The sequence below is a fragment of the Amblyraja radiata genome, chromosome 19, assembly GCF_010909765.2.
Source record: "Amblyraja radiata isolate CabotCenter1 chromosome 19, sAmbRad1.1.pri, whole genome shotgun sequence".
In the NCBI taxonomy this organism is placed as follows: domain Eukaryota; kingdom Metazoa; phylum Chordata; class Chondrichthyes; order Rajiformes; family Rajidae; genus Amblyraja; species Amblyraja radiata.
In genome coordinates, this window is record NC_045974.1 from 4,650,209 (window position 1) to 4,670,953 (window position 20,745).

General features: G+C 42.7%; 1 protein-coding gene across 1 annotated transcript in view; it reads right to left on the minus strand.

The window, feature by feature from the left end:
• The window catches only part of cacna1c (calcium voltage-gated channel subunit alpha1 C), a 268,853-nt gene that overhangs the window by 107,633 nt on the left and 140,475 nt on the right, over nt 1-20,745 (minus strand). The window contains exons 15-22 of the mRNA XM_033038368.1: nt 20,500-20,620; nt 18,236-18,350; nt 15,244-15,364; nt 13,008-13,077; nt 10,734-10,866; nt 8,637-8,766; nt 5,293-5,352; nt 2,602-2,708 (exon numbers count right to left, since the gene is read on the minus strand). Of these exons, the coding sequence (XP_032894259.1) occupies nt 2,602-2,708; nt 5,293-5,352; nt 8,637-8,766; nt 10,734-10,866; nt 13,008-13,077; nt 15,244-15,364; nt 18,236-18,350; nt 20,500-20,620 (857 nt within the window). The remainder of the gene's footprint in view (nt 1-2,601; nt 2,709-5,292; nt 5,353-8,636; nt 8,767-10,733; nt 10,867-13,007; nt 13,078-15,243; nt 15,365-18,235; nt 18,351-20,499; nt 20,621-20,745) is intronic.

The window sequence follows — 20,745 nt, forward strand, 5'->3', positions numbered from 1 at the left end:
CCAACTTCCACTCTTGCCTCTACCCTCTTTTATATTATTGTCTAGCTTGCCTTGGCATTTCATCTTTTCTCCCCGTATTGCCTTTTTAGTTACCTTAGACCTTACTCTCTTCTCCCTTGTTAAACATTCTGTCCTGTTATTTCTGGACTTCTGTGATGTTTCCTGCACTCTCTTTCCCGCTTCCACATTGTTGACCCCCCACCCCCCAACTATTTTGTTTAAACCCACTTGTGTAGCATTAGCAAACCTGCCTACCAGAATGTTGGTCCCCCTTCAGTTAAGGTGCAACCCGTCCCTTTTGTACAGGTCACCCCTGCCCCAGAAGAGATCCCAATGGTAGAGAAAACTAAATCCCTACCCCCTGCACCAATTCCCCAGCCACACATTCAGCTCCCCTATCTCTCTGTTCCTACCCTCATGAGTAGGAGCAGAGAGACCTCCGATTGCACCTCCGATTTCTGGATTCTCTCCCCATTTAGAGAATAGTCTACACCTTTACTCTTCACAACATGTCCTTTAATTCAGTCGTTCCACATCAATAGCTAATCTTCACCTATTGTAGCGTCTCTCGATTTATATAATATTCTGCCTTAAATTCCTCTTAATGAAGTACATGACCACACACTTCCTCACATTAAACTCCATTTTCTACGTTTTTGCACCCACTCTATCTATATCTTCTTTTGCACAGTTCAAATCGCTTTATAAGGTCATAAGTGATAGGAGTAGGATTAGGTCATTTGGCCCATCAAGTCTAATCCACCGTTCAATCATGACTGATCTCTCTCTCCCTCATAACCCCATTCTCCTGCCTTCTCCCCATAACCCCTGACACCCATACTGATTAAGAATCTATCTATCTCTGCTGTAGAAATATCCACTGACTTGGCTTCCACAGCCTTCTATGGCAATGAATTCCACAGATTCACCACCCTCTGACTAAAGAAATTCCTCCTCATCTCCTTCCTAAAGGAACATCCTCTAATTCTGAGGCTGTGCCCTCTAGTCCTGGGCTCTCCCACCAGTGGAAACATCCTCTCCATATCCAAGCCTATCACTATTCGGTATGTATCAACAGATTCACCCCTCATTCTTCTAAACTCCAGCGAGGACAGGCCCAATGCCATCCAAAGCTTATCATATGTCAACCCCCTCAATCCTGGAATCGTTCTTGTAAACCTCCTCTGACCATCTCTAGAGCCAGCACATCCTTCCTTAGATATGGTGCCCAAAATTCCTTCCAATACTCCAAATGTGGCCTGACCAGTCAGTGCCTTATAAAGCCCTCAGCATTACATTTTATATTCTAGCCCTCTTGAAAGAAATGCTAGCATTGCATTTGCCTTCTATACTAGCAATTCGGCTTACAGATTAACTTTTGGGGAATCCTGCACCAGCACTCCCAAGTCCCTTTCCACCTCCGATTTCTCGATTCTCTCCCCATTTAGAAAATAGTCTATGCCTTTATTCCTCACAACATATCCTTTACTTCTGTCATTGCAACATAACCCTCTCTATTTTAGTGTAATCAACAATCACACATTCTGCTTCCTCCTCTAGGCTAGTAACATGAAAAGCACATGACTGAAGACAAAGAAATGATTGTTAGGATACATATTACATTTTTCAATCAAGAAAAGCCACGGTTATTTATCTTCTATGCTATAGGCAGTCTTCTGTCCATGCTAACATGCGTTTCCCAATACCGTGAATTCTAATCTATATACCAAATTCAATGTGGCATCTTGTCTCAGTTAACATGGGGGAAGTTGGTATAGCCGTGCAATTTTCTTCGTCCTAACAGCAACGTTAAATGACCTAAATGCTCTTCCTGTTCTGTTGGTTTTGTGAGAAAACCCACAAAGCCACGTTGTGAAGGCCTCTCTCGCTGAATTACAATCTGTGGCTCCTGTGATGATATCAATGTTGAAAGATGGACCACGGCGATTCCTCTCATGAATCCTTCGTATCCATTCAGAAAAGCAGGTTAAAATCCAAAAACAGCTCTCTGGACAACGTTGTCCGGCTGAATTCTCTGTTCTTATCGAGTCCACACACAAGATTAGAAGCTGTTCAGCCAGAGCCGAACGCACTTCTCAGCATCTGCACAATGGTGTCTGTCTTGTCGCGTCTTGTTGCTTCTTGTGCGTGGTGGTGGAAAGATTGGTGGAAACAGGGCCGCGATGTGAACGCTGAGCAGTTAAACAGTTATCTTTAAAATTGTCCCAACAGTTTCTGAATTGAGCATTCATACAAAGCTAGCTATGGTTCATCATTTTAATTATTAACTAAAACTGAATTTCAGTAGTCTGAGATTAATGCAAAATATATCTTTGATTAACGCTGTATGTGAACCCGCTTTGATGTACTAGCGTAAAGCTATTTCATTCAATAGTTTGAATCAATCAGACTGCTGTGACTGGTTCAATATTGAACTGAAGAAGTCATTGTAGCCATAATACTTAGAATTACAGTCCAAATTATTTGCATAATATTATGAGGAGTGGTATTCACATGGATTTATATTTGTCAAACCATTATATAACAGAGATTACTTTGGCCAAACACGTGATTATTTCAGAGCAAAAAATAATAACTCACATCATTCCAAAAGAAATGAGAGACACGCTGACCACCACCAGGTCGAGTATGTTGAAGTAATTTCTGCAGAAGGACCCCTTGTGAATGATAGCCCCATATGCTGTCATCTGTGCAAATGGGACAAGGATGGTATCACAAAAAGAATCAAAAGCTAAGTACTATACCGTTAAATATTGTAAGAGCATGCTTTTATATTTACATATATGTTTCAAGAGATTGTGAATTAAACATGAACCATCATCCTCTAACGTTGATGCACAAAGATTTTCCTTGACTGATTTAAATGAGATGGAACAGCATTAATGCAAAACAAAAAAAGTCAAAGAAGAAATTATTAACAAAATGATTTTTCATAAATCTAGAAACAAGGAACTGCAGATGCTGGTTTACAAAAAGACCAGCTAAGGTGCTGGAGTAACTTAGCTGGTCGGGCAGCATCCCTGAAGAACATGGATAGTTGATGTTACGGGATGGGACCCTTCTTCAGACCTGAAACGCCACCTATCCATGCTCTCCAGGGATGCTGCCTGATCCGCTGAATTATTCCAGCACCCCGAGTCCTTTTTTACATAAATTTATTCTTTTTAGTTCAATGTTTTGGTTATTGCTACTTTTAGTGTTTTTAAGCTCATGGGCATGCATATCTTTTAAGATCTGTCCCAGGCCCAGCATATTATTGCAATCACAAAGAAAGCTCATGAACACCTCGAAGAATAAGGACATTTGGGATTTCACTGAACACTCGGTTGAACTTCTACAAGTGTATGGTAGAGTGCATGCGGACAGATGCATCACAGCCTGGTTCAGTAACTTGAACGTCCAAGGAAGGAAGGAAGCTGCAGAAAGTGGTGGACACTGCATGGTCCATCACGGATGTTGACTTCCTTGCCATCAAAGGGATCTGCAGGAAACGCTGTCTCAAAATGCAGCTAATATTATTAAAGACCAACTCCACCCTGGCTATGCTCGCATTTCGCTACCATCATTGGGAAGAAGGTACAGGAGCTGAGAACCATGTTCAAGAACACCTTCCTTCCAGCAACCATCAGCTCTTAAACCACACAGTACAACACTAACCACAAACTTACATTAGCAACGATATTTTCTCGACTCTTGGTTGCCCTACATACAGGAAACTCTCATTTTAATAGACCCCTGTATAATGGAATTAGGCTGTATTGGACGGACCTGCCCATCTGCAAACGTTATAGTGAGCTTTATGGTAGATTGCCAATGAGTAATTCTACTGATCGGGTCACCTTCCGATCTGTAAAGAAGTGCCTGCTGGTAACAGTTGGTTGGTAGGTTGGATGGCGTAACCTTTTTGTAATTTAGTGGGAGGTATAAGCTGCACTAACACGACCAAGAGACGAGGAAGGGGGAATGAACAGGATTAAAGCAACTAGCAAAACATGAAATGTTATGGTAACTCAGTGGGTTAAGTAGCAGCTGTGGAGCTGTGGAAGCATTTCAGGCCAAGACCCTGTATCAGGATTGAAAATGTAAAGGGGAGAGAGTCAGTATAAAGAGGTGAGAGGGATGGTCGAGGCAGGAGCTGGCAAGTACTAGGTGATCCAGATGGAGGGCAGACAGAGTCTGGTGGGAGCAGGAAGTGTGGCCATACTGACAGAGGGTTTAGTGAATATCACAAAGAGACAAGCTCAGCTTGGACTCATTCACATGCAAACATCTTACTAAATCTGCCGACAAAAGCAGAACTACCATCTATCTTGCAGAAGCTGAACAGCAACTGTCGTGAGGGCCTGTCCCACTTAAGGGCCTGTACCACTGTACGAGGTCATTCAAGAGCTCTCCCGAGTTTAAAAATAAATCAAACTTGTGGTAAGCACGTAGAATGTACGTAGCGGGTACGTCGGTGCTCAGGACGTCTCTTAGCGGCTCGAAACACTAACGGCAGGTACTCGGGAAACGCGGTGACTCGTGAAGATTTTTCAACATGTTCTACGAGCGGCTATTACCGTAATTCTCTGAGTTCGAATCAGGGGAAACTCGGGAGAATTCTTGAATTAGCTCGTACAGTGGGACAGCCCCATTAGGCGATTTTTTGGGGCAACTACAGGCGACTGCCGCAAAATTTTCAACATGTTGGCGACAGTGTCGACAATTTTTGCTGTCGTCGGTTGACGTAGGTGTTGTCGCCAGGTGTTGTAGGTGAATTCCATTAAAACTAGTCCCTGGCAGTCGCCTAAAGAGTCGTCTAAGTGGGACAGGCCCATTATATCTCTGATGGTGATAGATTGGGAAACCAAGAACTGCTATTACGTTCAAGAGGATAGTATGAGGTGGTGACAAAGAATGATCGTTCCCTCATCACTCTGCATTTTAAAAGTTGTCTTATTTCTAACTTTTCTTATGTCTGATCGAATCTCCTTTACCTAGCTTTCTCTCTCTCTCTCTATCTATAGATGCTGTCTGACCTGCTTGGAATTTTCAGAATTTTCTGATTCTAGCACTCTTCCCCAATTTGGGAACAATGAATAATCTGGATAATAGCTGATAAAGAATAGATCTTTACACAAGTGCATTGTGAACACTACCACTTTTATGTGACAATCTGCCCTCTGTGCAAAGTTAAAAGAGTTTTACTCTTTTTAAAAACCTCGCATGAAATTGTTTTTTTGCGAAAATGGATCACAAATGAAAATAAATTGATGATCCATGTGTAATTACCTTTAATATTATTTCCACTGTGAAGATACTAGTGAAGACATAATCTGCATATGTAAGGATCTGTAAAAGAAGAATTCAATATTAATTTCAATCTAACATTTTTAGCATTGAATTGTAAATGTAAAAATCAGAATGGAACTTAAAAGGTATTAGTGACCATGACTGCACTACACCAGCAGAAAACAAAAATAGCATGGCTGCTGTGCCACTTTCTCTGGGTCTGTTAGACTATTTACTGTCACCTCTTTATAGGGAGGTCAGGTCGAGGGGAGTTCCCCTCGCTACGGGTACCATGTAATCCCGTGCTACCTGCTCCATGGTCGGATAGTCGGCGACTAAACCGTCTCCCCCACCTGGTTTGCCAGGTGAGGAGGGGGCTGTGGACCCCCAGCAGGACCAAAAACAAGACCTGCCAAAGGGCGGATGAGCCTCTAGCGAGCCAACGGCCATCCACACTTCAGTAGAAGTTGCGATCACTGTCGTACACAGCATTGTAAGGAATGATGATAAAGCACACACACACCAAAATCCTATACCTCCAGCGGCGGAAGTCCGCAGGAACTGGAGGACAGAGATGTGTGGTGCGTCCGTCACCGTTCCCGTTGGAAACTGCGTCGCTAATGTTTTCAACGAAGATGATGAATCTTTATACAGGCTCTCTCCCCGTTACATTTTCAATCCTGATATATTATCCATCATTGTGTGACTATCATACTGTGTTACTTTGTATATATTTGTTTACTAACATAAAATACTTTTCAATTCAATTCAATTCAATATTTATTCCATGTCATTTGAACCTCAGTGAGGCTCAAATGAAACTCTGTTTCTACAGCCATACAAACAAAACAATTCCTACAAGACACACAAACAATTCAATTCGAACAAACATCCATCACAGTGAATCTCCTCCTCACTGTGATGGAAGGCAAAGTCTTTTCTCTCCCCTGTATACCATTTCTCCCGATGTTGAAGCCCCAGGCAGGCGATGGTAAGTCCCACGGCCATTTAAAGCCGCGCTGGGCGATGTACTGCCCCGTTCCAGGTCTAAATGTCACAAAGTTGGAGCCCCCCGGCGGGCGTTGGAATGTCCCGCGGCCATTGAAGCCGCGCCGGGCGATGTACGGCCCCACTCCGGGTCGTTCCAACCCCGCGACACGGGCTGGATAAGTTGCGTTGCGGGAGCTCCGAAAAACGGTCTCCCACCCGGACCTGCGAGCTCCCGATGTCACAGTCCACCGTCCTGCAGCTGGAGCCTCCGAGCTCCGAAGTCGGGCCGCAGCAGCGAGCCACCACCGCTCCCCACGCTCCGAGGCCGGCCAGCCCCACGATGATAAGTCCGCAGCTCCGCAGGCTCCGTGACTGGAGCCCCCAGGTCGTTCAGGCTGGAGGCCGCTCCACGGTGCTAGGACCCAACGACAACGGAGACCCGACAGGGAAAAGGCCGGGTCTCCCATGCAGGGAAGAGATTTTAAAAGTTTCCCCCTCCTCCCCCCCCCCCCGCCCCCCACATATACACAGTTAAAAACAGTATAAAAAACCCCACAAACAACTACATTTAACTAGACAAAAAATAAAAACAAGACAGACAGGCTGTAGGGGCCGCTGCAACGGGAGTCGCACCGCCAACCAACATTTTGAATCAATTTTCCAGTTTTAAGGTGAAAATATGCAGAAGATGAACTAGTTGAATTAGACATAAGCCAGCACTAGTCACGGGATCTCTCAACATGAGTTAAAGGCTGTAATTCAGAAGTTTAAAATTAAATTAAAATGAAAATATCTGCATTATAGGTTTATATACTGGCAAAGATTTATCAAGCAGATTTTAGATTCCTTGGGAGTTGTGAACTCTATAAATAAATTCCACCCAGAGTGCAGAGGAACAAACTCTTGGCAGCAATTCCAACTTCACAAAACACAAAAACAATTTTCAAAAATTCCAACAATCATCAGGATGAAGAAGCAATTTAACATTAAAGGAACACCAGCGACGTTATAAAAAAAGGGTTGAATATTGTTAAAGGGCCTGTCCCACTTTCACAACCTAATTCATGACCTTTTTTACTCGTGGACATTTTTCATCAGGCTAGAAAAACGCCCCGACCTACTTGATGCCACGAGTACCTACGACTAGCATCACGGCCTGCTACGACCTTCCTACGACTACCTACGACCATGCTGCGAGTATGATTCCTGGAATGTCAGGACTGATTCCTGGGATGGCAGGACATTCATATGAAGAAAGACTGGGTAGACTCGGCTTGTACTCGCTAGAATTTAGAAGATTGAGGGGGTATCTTATAGAAACTTACAAAATTCTTAAGGGGTTGGACAGGCTGGATGCAGGAAGATTGTTCCCGATGTTGGGGAAGTCCAGAACAAGGGGTCACAGTTTAAGGATGAGGGGGAAATCTTTTAGGACCGAGATGAGAAAAACATTTTTACACAGGGAGTGGTGAATCTCTGGAATTCTCTGCCACAGAAGGTAGTTGAGGCCAGTTCATTGGCTATATTTAAGAGGGAGTTGGATGTGGCCCTTGTGGCTAAAGGGATCAGGGGGTATGGAGAGAAGGCAGGTACAGGATACTGAGTTGGATGATCAGCCATGATCATATTGAATGGCGGTGCAGGCTCGAAGGGCCGAATGGCCTACTGCAACTATTTTCTATGTTTCTATGTTTCTATGAGTCAAGGGCAAACTCGGCAGAGGTCGTGAATTAGGTCGTGAAAGTGAAAATAGAGTTGTGCCTGTAAACTTAATTATTTATCTGCCTTGAGGGCCTGTTCCACTTTCACGACCTAATTCACGACCTCTGCCGAGTTTGCCCTTGACTCATACTCGCAGCATGGTCGTCACGAGGTCATAGGAGGTCGTAGGAGGTCGTTGGTAGGTCGTAGCAGGCCGTGATGCTAGTCGTAGGTACTCATGGCATCAAGTAGGTCGGGGCGTTTTTCTAGCCCGATGAAAAATGTCCACGAGTAAAAAAGGTTGTGAATTAGGTGGTGAAAGTGGGACAGGCCCTCAAGGCAGATAAATAATTACGTTTACTGGCACGGCACTATTTTAGGGGAAAAAAAATTGATGAAAAAATAATGGGCCTCATAATGGATGAGAAGGTAAAGAAAGGATGTGGGTGTCATGGCTGACATCCGTGCACAGATGCTCCACTAAGTTTATTCGCAATTAAATTCTTCATTTGCATTTCCAGAACCTACTTTGATATTTGTCATTGTAGGTGGAAATTTTGCTGACCATACAAAACAAGAACATATTCATGCTTCAACCATTTGATTACATTGGAAATAATATCAACCTCAAAGCTTTATGTCTTTAAACTCACTTCGTTCCTTCTGGTGTCCTGCTGTACAGGGTCTTCTGCTGCCAGAGAAATACTACTCAACAGAATGAAGAATAAGATGAGATTTGTAAAAATGTTGTCATTGACAATTCTGTGGCACAGCACTCGAAACCTGCAATGGAGATTTGAATAGGTAAATATAGAATGGAAGCCTTTTTTAAATATCACTTTTTTCAGCACATACTCCAATTAAACTAAACAATATGATTTAAAAAGGACCAGGACATTCCTGGAAGAAATTGGCAGATAAAATATAAGTGTTTGATAATAAAACCTTCAGGTGGGGTTGAATATTATTGCACTAAAGCAATTAACTAAATCTGAGAATTTATTTGAATAATGAACCTGTCAACTAACAATAGACACCACAGGTAGTTTACATCCTAGTGGTATGAACATTGACTTCTCCAATTTCAGGTAGTCCTTGCTTTCTCCCTCCTTCCCCTCCCCTTCCCAGCTCTCCCACAACCTACTGTCTCCGCCTCTTCCTTTCTTTTTCCCGCCCCACCCCCCCCGACATCAGTCTGAAGAAGGGTCTCGTACCGAAATGTCGCCTATTCCTTCGCTCCATAGATGCTGCCTCACCCGCTGAGTTTCTCCAGCATTTTTGTCTACTGACAACAGACAAGACATTTTGCAAGTTTGGTGGAGTTTAAAATCGACTAAACTATTTATCGATTATAATAGCACATGTATCTGGTATAGAAACATAGAAATTAGGTGCAGGAGTAGGCCATTCGGCCCTTCGAGCCTGCACCGCCATTCAATATGATCATGGCTGATCATCCAACTCAGTATCCTGTACCTGCCTTCTCTCCATACCCTCTGATCCCCTTAGCCACAAGGGCCACATCTAACTCCCTCTTAAATATAGCCAATGAACTGGCCTCGACTACCCTCTGTGGCAGAGAGTTCCAGAGATTCACCACTCTCTGTGTGAAAAAAGTTCTTCTCATCTCGGTTTTAAAGGATTTCCCCCTTATCCTTAAGCTGTGACCCCTTGTCCTGGACTTCCCCAACATCGGGAGCAATCTTCCTGCATCTAGCCTGTCCAACCCCTTAAGAATTTTGTAAGTTTCTATAAGATCCCCTCTCAATCTCCTAAATTCTAGAGAGTATAAACCAAGCCTATCCAGTCTTTCTTCATAAGACAGTCCTGACATCCCAGGAATCAGTCTGGTGAACCTTCTCTGCACTCCCTCTATGGCAATAATGTCCTTCCTCAGATTTGGAGACCAAAACTGTACGCAATACTCCAGGTGTGGTCTCACCAAGACCCTGTACAACTGTATTGTTTATTGCATCTCTTGGTTTAGTTACCAAATGTAATCCAAATTAGTTGGTTCTATTGCAAAAAAGACACAAAGTGCCGGAGTACTTTAGCAGGTCAGGCAGCATCTCTGCAGAACATGGGTAGGTGACTTGGGTTGGGAGCCTTCATCACAATCATTGTAATAGCGGGGAGGGGGGGGGGGGGGGGGGGGGAGGGGAGAGAAAGCTGGAGGAGAGGTGGGAGCTGAACATAGCCTGGCAGGTGATAGGTGGCTACAGATTGATTGGCAAATGGTTGGTCAAAGGCCAGAGATGAAATGACAAAAGGTGCAAGATAAGGAAAGAAGAGGGGTGAAATGTGAAGCCAGAAGAAGGAATATAGGTGGAAGGGAATGGGAGGAAAGGGAAAAGAAGAGATAGGCGCACATCCAGCGCATGGAAGAATAGGGGGAAAGGGATGGAAGGTGGGATCAGGAGCAGAATAAATGAGAAATAATTTACACTTCAATCTGCTATATCAGTCTGACATGTTTTACAAGTTAAGTCAAGTCAAGTTTATTCGTCACATACACATACGAGATGTGCAGTGAAATGAAAAGTGGCAATGCTCGTGGACTTTGTGCAAAAAACAAACAAACAGACAAACAAACTACAAACAGAATGGAACAGAATTACATATTCTTTTACATATTAAATATTGTGGGCGGAAGGAAAAAGTGAAAAAAAACAGCAATTTAAAAAAAAATTTGAATTTGTATACGTTAAACTTGTATATTATGTTCATTACGATGGTTTCATGGCCAATACCTGTTCGTGGTACTGAAGATGAAAAAGGCGCTAGCGTCAGGCATGGGGACAGCCTTCTCTTTTATATGGAGTTCGGTGAGTGGGCGAGGACGTGGTCCCACTGGCATTTCGGGCTCATCTTCGTCATCTTCACCTGAAGGCAGAAATTAAACTCCTGGTTTTGCATTCATACATTTCCTACCTTTGTGTTTTTAAATCTCAATTACAAACTTTGTCCTGATCATTTGGCAGACTATACTAATGGCATGAATCTACCACAAAGCGTACATCAGTTTAAAAAAAAAATTGCCTTCACTTATTTCATTTGAGTGCCCTTATGGGAAAAGTGCTTCATTGCTTCTACTATGACTGCCAGATTCCAAAAGTGTCTTATATTTACATATTTGTCATGATTTCAAAGGTATCTTTACCTTTGAATGCTTTACTCTTGAATGAATTAATGAATGAGTTTATGAATGAATAGGTTTATTGGCCAAGTATTCACATACAAGGAATTTGCCTTGGTGCCCCGCCCGCAAGTGACAACGTGACACACAGTGACAGTTAGGAATGACACTTCGGAATGAGCTTGGTAAATCCATCCTAGTAATGAGATTTAGTTTCCCTGTTATGTTCAGTTTTATAATTTATAGAAACATAGAAAATAGGTGCAGGAGTAGGCCATTCGGCCCTTCGAGCCTGCACCGCCATTCAATATGATCATGGCTGATCATCCAACTCAGTATCCTGTACCTGCCTTCTCTCCATACCCCCTGATCCCTTTAGCCACAAGGGCCACATCTAACTCCCTCTTAAATATAGCCAATGAACTGGCCTCAACTACCTTCTGTGGCAGAGAATTCCAGAGATTCACCACTCTCTGTGTGAAAAATGTTTTTCTCATCTCGGTCCTAAAGGATTTCCCCCTTATCCTTTAAACTGTGACCCCTTGTTCTGGACTTCCCCAACATCGGGAACAATCTTCCTGCATCTAGCCTGTCCAACCCCTTAAGAATTTTGTAAGTTTCTATAAGATCCCCCCTCAATCTTCTCAATTCTAGCGAGTACAAACCGAGTCTATCCAGTCTTTCTTCATATGAAAGTCCTGACATCCCAGGAATCAGTCTGGTGAACCTTCTCTGTACTCCCTCTATGGCAAGAATGTCTTTCCTCAGATTAGGAGACCAAAACTATACGCAATACTCCAGGTGTGGCCTCACCAAGACCCTGTACAACCGCAGTAGAACCTCCCTGCTCCTATACTCAAATCCTTTTGCTATGAATGCTAACATACCATTCGCCTTCTTCACTGCCTGCTGCACCTGCATGCCTACTTTTAATGACTGGTGTACCATGACTCCCAGGTCTCGTTGCATCTCCCCCTTTCCTAATCGGCCACCATCGTGTATCGGAGCTGCCTAGCAGGGTGCCATCTTGTAACTTGGTGAAGTTTTCGCAACACGTTGTTTATAACACAATCCACACATTTTGTTTGAGAAATCTACCACTTTGCATTATCCTCTATCAGTCTGAATCTATGCATCATGCTTCATATCAATTATTTCAATTCAATCCATTATCTTTAGTACAACATATCCACGACAATATCTTATTTGTAATTGGAATTCTCAAATCTAAGATGTGTTAAAAAGTCTTCCATGTCATTTAGTGTCAGTATTTTTTGCAATATGTCTATTTTCCATTTGTGCTACATTATTGATGAACGTGCTATGATATTTCAACAGACAATTTTCATTTCACATGACATTTTGTTTTAAGAAAAGCCACATATTTTTTCCCTGATGAAGTCGCAATGAAATTAAAAAAACATCGGAGGTCATCTTGCCCATTGTGTTAGTTGAGAAACAACCACCCAGTTTAATCCGTCTCCCTATATTTTTCCAATAATGCTCAATGTAAGCTCACGGAATAGTAGTTCACATTTTATCTGCTCTCGAGGCTCAAGAATGAAGTCAATAATGCCAGGTGCAATTCTTGGTAACCAGGTTTTGATACCCATTAATAAATTATCTGCTTGCTTTACAACTTGAGTATTTTCCTTTCTCGATATCTTACATCCAACAATATTAGCCTTGGACATTCCGCAATAAAAGGGCAATAGAAAAATGTCACAGTTGTACACTGAAGAGTACACATGGCAGAACTGCTTCATTATTTTCTCTCACTACTTATATCCGACTCTTCCTATCCAATTAAATGTACATGTGAATTGAGTTAACAAGATGAAAACAAATTGCAGATGGTGTTTCCTTGTACGATTCGTAAAACTGCTACCTGGAAATTCATTGGATGGGTAAGGATTTTTCTCTTCATTCTCTTCAAACTGGTAGTCATCCAATCCAACCTGTGACATGGAAAGTAAGATGCCTGGTGGTTATTGGCGCTTTTGGAAATAGATTTGCAATATTCAAGAAAAAATATCAGACATGATCGATGATTCTAAAGGAAAATGATTGCTTCAAATAAATTAGTCACACTTAACTGAAATATATTTTAATCAGTAACAATCTTTAATGCCCTTTCCCAATCCAGAGAAATAATTTCATTTTGCTATCATTTTGTTCGATGGTTTTGATTATGCTCAACTTTGTCCCACTTTCATTTTCCACAGCCATACTAATGGCCTTAAGGGCCTGTCCCACTGTACGAGGTAATTCAAGAGTTCTCCCCTGATTCGAGCTGGTGTAATGTACGTAGTGGGTACGTAGGAGCTCGTAGATGTCACGTAGCGGCTCGTACGAGTAACGCTAGGTACTCGGGAAATCCGGTAAACTCGTGACGTTTTTTCAACACTGTGAAACAAGTCCACGAGTAAAAAAATACTCGTGATGGAATTTTTAAAACTTTTTACTCGTACGAGCCACTACGTACACGCTACGTACATTACACAAGCTCAGATCAGGGGAGAACTCGGGAGAATTACCTCACACAGTGGGACAGGCCCTTTACAGGTTCAATTGATCTGGAGAGAAGCACTCCAAGACTAACAACTAGACCTCAGGTGGAAGATCTTGAGGTTCTGCCCCTTGAATGCCCAGGTGGACTTGTGACACACCAAGTGATGTGAAAGAGATTTACAAATGTTTCCAAATGTCTCTGATAATTGGAGTCATTTAAAAGTCACTTGAAATAAAATTAAATAATCGAATCAAATGTATTTATTCAAAATTGTTTAATTTACATAAATTAAAATGACATTTATTAAAGTAAAGAAAAGAAAGGCAAGCCACTTAATTTTTCTATTCTGGTGGGTGGCTCCATTACTAAACCGATGTGCCAAAAACAAAGTGCATCCAATTCTTCAGCTGAGCTCCAACCATGGGTAAGATGCAATTCAAAAAAGGTGCAATGTTGTTTGTGGTCTCCCTGGAACGGCCAACTCAAGAATAGCTGGATCTGGGTCAAGTTGTCAATCATTACCTTTTAAAAATGAGAATATCCCGTAAAATGTCTCCCCTAAATGGAGATGTTTGCAGGTGACGTCTGTGCAAAAAGCCGGCATAAGTTACAGTAGATGTAATGGTGGCAAAATCTACAATATTGATCATACAATTAGATGGATACTTATTGAGCCATGTCAAAGTTTGTACATTCTTCCAGTTAACATAGACATAGAAAATAGGTCGGGAGTAGGCCATTCGGCCCTTCGAGCCTGCAGCGCCATTCAATATGATCATGGTTGATCATCCAAATCAGTATCCCATACCTGCCTTCTCTCCATACCCCCTGATCCCTTTAGCCACAAGGGCCACATCGAACTCCCTCTTAAATATAGCCAATGAACTGGCCTCAACTACCTTCTGTGGCAGAGAATTCCACAGATTATAAGTTCTAAAACTTACACAACTAAAGTTGTTAAAATTATATAATTTCCATATTGCCCAATATGATCCAGATATTTAAGCAATATACAGGAGGAACTCTCTGGATTTATATTGAAATTGCTTGTCCAATGGTCTGTTCTGATATAAGAGTGAGCATTAGCCTCAGAAATAATCTCTCCGTTTATGTAATTTATTTGAATTATAAGTCTGAACATGCTCAAAAGAAAAATTCTTCAAGTTACTATCAGTAAAAGATAATGATTGCAGATCAAGCCAATGACAAGAGTCAAATTTTCTTGGTGTTTTAATGGTTTGAAATTGGTTTTATACTTCATCATCAAATGCTCAATGAGAGAATACAGTTACTTCCTTTTAATGAATATTTACATATTGAGAATGGAAACTGAAATGCATAATGCAATTTATGAAAAGCGATACTTAATTATACATAATCAATAGTTATTCCCTCGAACTTTCATCCACTTTCTCTGCTACTGAAAGCTAACTTGTTTTTTTCTCTTTCTCAGTTCTGATGAAGGATTCCAGACAAAAAGCATTAACTGTCCAAGGAAGACAAAAACGCTGGAGAAACTCAGAGGACAAATGAATGTCATATAGCATTGGGAAAGTATCACATTTTAATATATAATCTTTCAACACCAAATCTGCAATATTCTTAAACTAACCTTTGTAGCAGGCGGCGTGTCTCCATCTGCAGTTATTGTCTTCAGCTCTATCTTTTCATCTTTCTTTTCCTCTTCAATGGGTGGCTTCTCAATGTCTTTAGTTTTTGCCGGACTGGAGTATCTAAAAAACAATTTTTGTGAGCAAAGTCAGCAAAAAACGACAAGTAGAATTTGTACAGTGGATGCCGCCAACCTCCAGGACGAGAAATGTAATTAATGGAATTCTTTTATTCTTTTCTATTTATGTCTCTTCATAAGAAACAGTTCATCAATTTACTTCAACAGATGAGCAAACAAGAAGGCAGAGGGTAGATTTGTTTTAATCTTTAATTTTCCCTTCAAAATAACAAACTTTGTGTTCAGCACCTCAGTTAAACTTTTTCTTTTGTCATGCATTCAAAAAATGAATGCGAGCATATGTGAAGAGAGTAATAAACGTTACTGATGACCTGTCCAAAAAAATCAAGATGGGGAAGAATTATATATCATTAAAAAAACACAAACAGACTAGAAAAGACAAGTAATGGGTTCACGAGTCTTCACGAGCTTACAGCGTTTCCCGAGTACCTGCCGTTAGCGTTGCGAGCCGCTAAGAGACGTCCCGAGCTCCGACGTACCCGCAACGGACATTCTACGTCCTTACCACGAGTTTGATTTTATTTTAAACTCGGGAGAGCTCTTGAATTAGCTCGTACAGTGGGACAAGCCCTTAACTCCTCACAAGATGTCATTTACTATCTCAAACGACTTAATTCAGAGGATAGCTGCTGAAAAGCCTGCGTGTACATGCTCTTTCCCAATCAATGAAAGCATGCTGATTATCACAGGCAGAGTTATGTATGGCCATGCTGAAGGAAAATGCTGGAGGAGACACCATGCAACGTTCCTTTGCACGTTGTCTTCCTGTTCAGCCCTTCACTAGATCTATTTCAAGAAACAAACAACTTGCTGGAGGAATTGAATGGGTTAGAGCACACCTGCGGGCGTTTCTGTTTCTATTTCACGCTACACACTCAATGTATTTCTTTGCCTGCCCTTGCCCATCACCAGGCAAGACTGATTCCTCCAATTCTGTTCAAACACAAGGTTAATACAATGCAGACATTCCTTAGTGTCTGCGTGCGAAATGTTACTGCCGTACCCACAATGGATGGTTTAATCAGTCAACAGACAATAGGTGCAGGCGGAGGCCATTCGGCCCTTTGAGCCAGCACCGCCATTCACTGTGATCCCGCAACAACATCGGAAACATACTGAAGGTAGATAAAATAGGTTTTAATATCACAGAAGGTTAATTCTTATTTTATCACCAAATATACCAGATGTCGGATGATCACCTTGAAGGTCGAACAGGAGCAGCAGCCAGACCAGCGAGGGAGTGGATTGGCTGAAGGAAGGCTTTCTCCTCATTAGTTGAGTGGATAGTTGGCTTGATTAGATAACATTCATTTCAGGAGCAGCGGAGCCGCCTGCTGTGAGCGGCAAAGTGCCTTGGAGAGGTAAAGTGCGTGGCGTTGGCTATGGAGTCTTCGACGAAGAGGCTACTCTTGAATCGGTTCTGCGTGTGTTCCAATATTTAACCGTTACTTATTTCAGTGACTTATTGTAGGAGGCTATCAGCGGCAGTGAAGGAAATAGGTTTCACTCAGCTCTGTGAGTGTGTCTACTGTGATGTGTCCACTGGAGTCACGGCAGACAAGTTGTTACAGTGTCTCTCCTGCCGGGATGTGGGAAGTCAGGGACACCGCTGGTGCTTCTGACAACTATACCTGCAGAAATTGTGTCCAGGTGTGGCCCCTGAACGAGCGTGTTAGGGAACTGGAGCAGCAGCTGCATGACCTCAGGATCATCCGGGGAAACGAGGATTTCCTGGACCAGACCCACAGTGAGGTTGTCACACCGAGGATACAGGAAGAGCGAAGATGGGTGCCAATGAGGAAGAGAAGTAAACATGGAGTGTAGGAGCCCCTATTGAAAACAGGTGCACCCTCTTGGGAGCTATTGGAGCAGACGATACGACAAGGTTGAGTGGCAGCCAGGGCTTTGATTCCAGCCCTGGTGCTGAGGCTCAACGGGGAAGACTGACGTTAGGCACAGCCGCAACGGTGGGCGACTCGATCGTCAGACGTGCGGGCAGGAGATTCTGCGTAAACACGCGATACTCCAGGATGGTGTGTTGCCTCCCTGGTGCCAGGGTCCAGGACGTCTCAGACTGACTTCAGAACATCCTCGAGTAGGCAGGTGAACAGCTGGAAGTAGTTGTGCATGTGGGCACAAATGACATGGATAAGAAGAGGAAGGAGGCTCTGCAACGCGCCTATATTTAAGAGGGAGTTAGATGTGGCCCTTGTGGCTAAAGGGATCAGGGGGTATGGAGAGAAGGCAGGTACAGGATACTGAGTTGGATGATCAGCCATGATCATATTGAATGGCGGTGCAGGCTCGAAGGGCCGAATGGCCTACTCCTGCACCTATTTTCCATGTTTCTATGTATAGAGAACTAGGTAGGAGGCTGAAAAGCAGGACTTCTAGGGTGCTTATCTCTGGGTTGCTCCCAGTACCTCATGCTAGTGAGGGTAGGAACATGGAGATAGGGGATCTGAATGTGTGGCTGAGGAGTTGGTGCAGAGGGCAGGGATTTACACATTTTAGGATTGCTAACACCATAAGAACTGCTGTGAACGGCAATAATGTATGGGAAATGAATGTTCCAATCTTGTCACCATTTTTCTCATCCCAAGAAAATCTTTGATATTCATCTTTAAATTCCTAGCCTACTTTATTGACTGTTATCTCCTTCCTTCTATTTCAAACACCAACTTGCTGGAGGAAGTCAGGATGGAGCAACTGCAAATGGTTCGATCATTTGCTACTTGAAATATAAGTAATGAAGATGGTAATTGAATTTAATAAGAATTAATTTTTCATAGTTGGATGAAAAACAAAAGTCTAAAATAGGCCAGCAAAAAGCAAAATGAGAACAAGATATCACCTTGCCAGTTTTCTGCGTTCCTTTTCTTCTTCCTCCTCCTTCTGGGCAGAAGTCAAACTCTCAGCATCTGCCAGATTGTCCACAGCAATGGCTAAAAATACATTTAGAAGTATATCTGTTTGCAGGTAGAGTCAAGGCAAATATAGAGTCGATGAATTTGGTATTGAAGAAGACAGAGAGAAATGTGCTTATCAAAATGGATAATTAATACTGATGAAAAAAAAATTATACATCACACCATATATCTATCTATCTATCTATATAATATTAAAACTCTGTGGCTGCTGGCTGGCTGGCTGGCTGTGTTTCTGCCTGACTTGTGGTTGCCAGCCTTTGATTCGTTGCTACGCCAACGCCAGACCCAGAAACGTTGACATTTTTTCCATTTCGGTAGAGATTTCACTTTTCATTCTAAGTATCCACTCCTCATTAAATTCCGTCGTGTTTATGTACACATTTTTAATAAAATCCTTCTCCCCCCCCCCCACTCACACATTTTGTCACCTCCTGCTGGCCAGCGACCATAACGGCTGCTGGTGCCCGCCTCTCGCCTCAAAGACGCCATTTAAAAACAGCCGCACTGCTGACTGCGGGAACGGCTTGACTTGGAGGACCACGTCTCCCATGGGGGCTACCGGTAGGGAACGGCTGCGTTGGGGGAGCAGACCCAACGGGTCTGCACTTGTTAAGGTATTAAACCATTCTGAAACGATTTTACTGATTGCTAATTTGTGAAAGCAGAGTAAAATGTTGGTCCAAAATTTCCACAAAAAGAATTGGCATACTCTGGTGCTGAGGTCCAGTGGTGAAGCATGAACAATTCGACTGAGAACTCTATCCATTGCCCTTGTGGCAATTTAGATCTGACACTAGTTCACAAATCCCATATGAAATGCAACAGTGGGTAAGGCAACTTTCAGGTAATTTTCAAATGTTTTAATTGATTCAATTAATTGAAATGTACTCAATGGTTTAGTGTTTGCTAATGTTTCTGCATCAGAGCTGCCTTCGTTCACAATGTTCTCTCCAACATTTAGCTGAAGGTGAGATCAGGTTCAGCAGATAGTGGCAAACCACGACAAAGTTTGCCACTAGATAACTTATCATTGTATATAGTTTTGTGAATGCTTAGAACTTCAAAATGAACGTGTGTTGCACATTAATGTACTGAAATTGATCATTTTAAAACTAACGGGCCTGTCCCACTTACGCGACTTTTTCGGATACTGCCGGCACCCGTCATAGGTCATTGCAGGTCGCCGAAAATTTTCAACATGTTGAAAATCCAGCGGCGACCAGAACAAGGTACGACTCTTTGGGCGACTACTCACGACCATACAGGCTTCACCCCACGACTATGACGCCAGGGTGTCGCCTGTATGGTCGTGAGTCGTCTCCTCAGTCGCCCAAAGAGTCGTAGCGTCTTTTTGGTCGCCGCTGAATTTTCAACATGTTGAAAATTTTCGCCGACCTGCAATGACCTATGACGGGTGCCGGCAGTCGCCGAAAAATTCACGTAAATCAGACAGGCCCATAAGGGAATTGATTCCAGATCTACTGTGACCACAGCCAATGGTTAACTCCAGCTCTCAATTAATGTTGATGTAGTCAATAGACAATAGGTGCAGGAGTAGGCCATTCGGCCCTTCGAGCCAGCACCGCCATTTAATGTGATCATGGCTGATCTTCCACAATCAGTACCCCGTTCCTGCCTTCCCCCCATATCCCCTGACTCCGCTATTTTTAAGAGCCCTATCTAGCTCTCTCTTGAAAGCATCCAGAGAACCGGCCTCCACCGCCCTCTGAGGCAGAGAACTCCACAGACTCACCATTCTCTGTGAGAAAAAGTGTTTCCTCATCTCCGTTCTAAATGGCTTATTCCTTATTCTTAAACTGTGGCCCCTAATTCTGGACTCCCCCAACATCAGGAACATGTTTCTTGCCTCAAGTGTGTCCAAGCCCTTAACAATCTTATATGTTTCAATGAGATACCCTCTCATCCTTCTAAACTCCAGAGTGTACAAGCCCAGCCGCTCCATTCTCTCAGCATATGACAGTCCCTCAATCCCGGGAATTAACCTTGTAAACCTACGCTGCACTCCCTCAATAGCAAGAATGTCCTTCCTCAAATTAGGGGAGCAAAACTGCACACAATACTCCAGGTGTGGTCCCACTAGGGCTCTGTACAACTGCAGAAGGACCTCTTTGCTCGGTCCTTAAAATCTTATAAAATCCGAAATGCTGTTAAAGGAACAAAAGAATACAGTTCCCACAGATGAAGAGAATGATGAAATAAATGCAGACCAACATCCCAGGGAAAGCTGGTCCTCCATAGGCCCTTATCCCATCATACATCACTGAGTTCCAGTCTTCACCAGTCAGGATCTGGAGAAAACAGGAAAAAGTTGAATTATAAAACCTTTATAAATGCATAAATAGAACGGAAAGTGTTGGAAATACCAAAAGGTCTTCACAGTATCAGAGAAGGTGAATATAGAGCAATGTTTTAA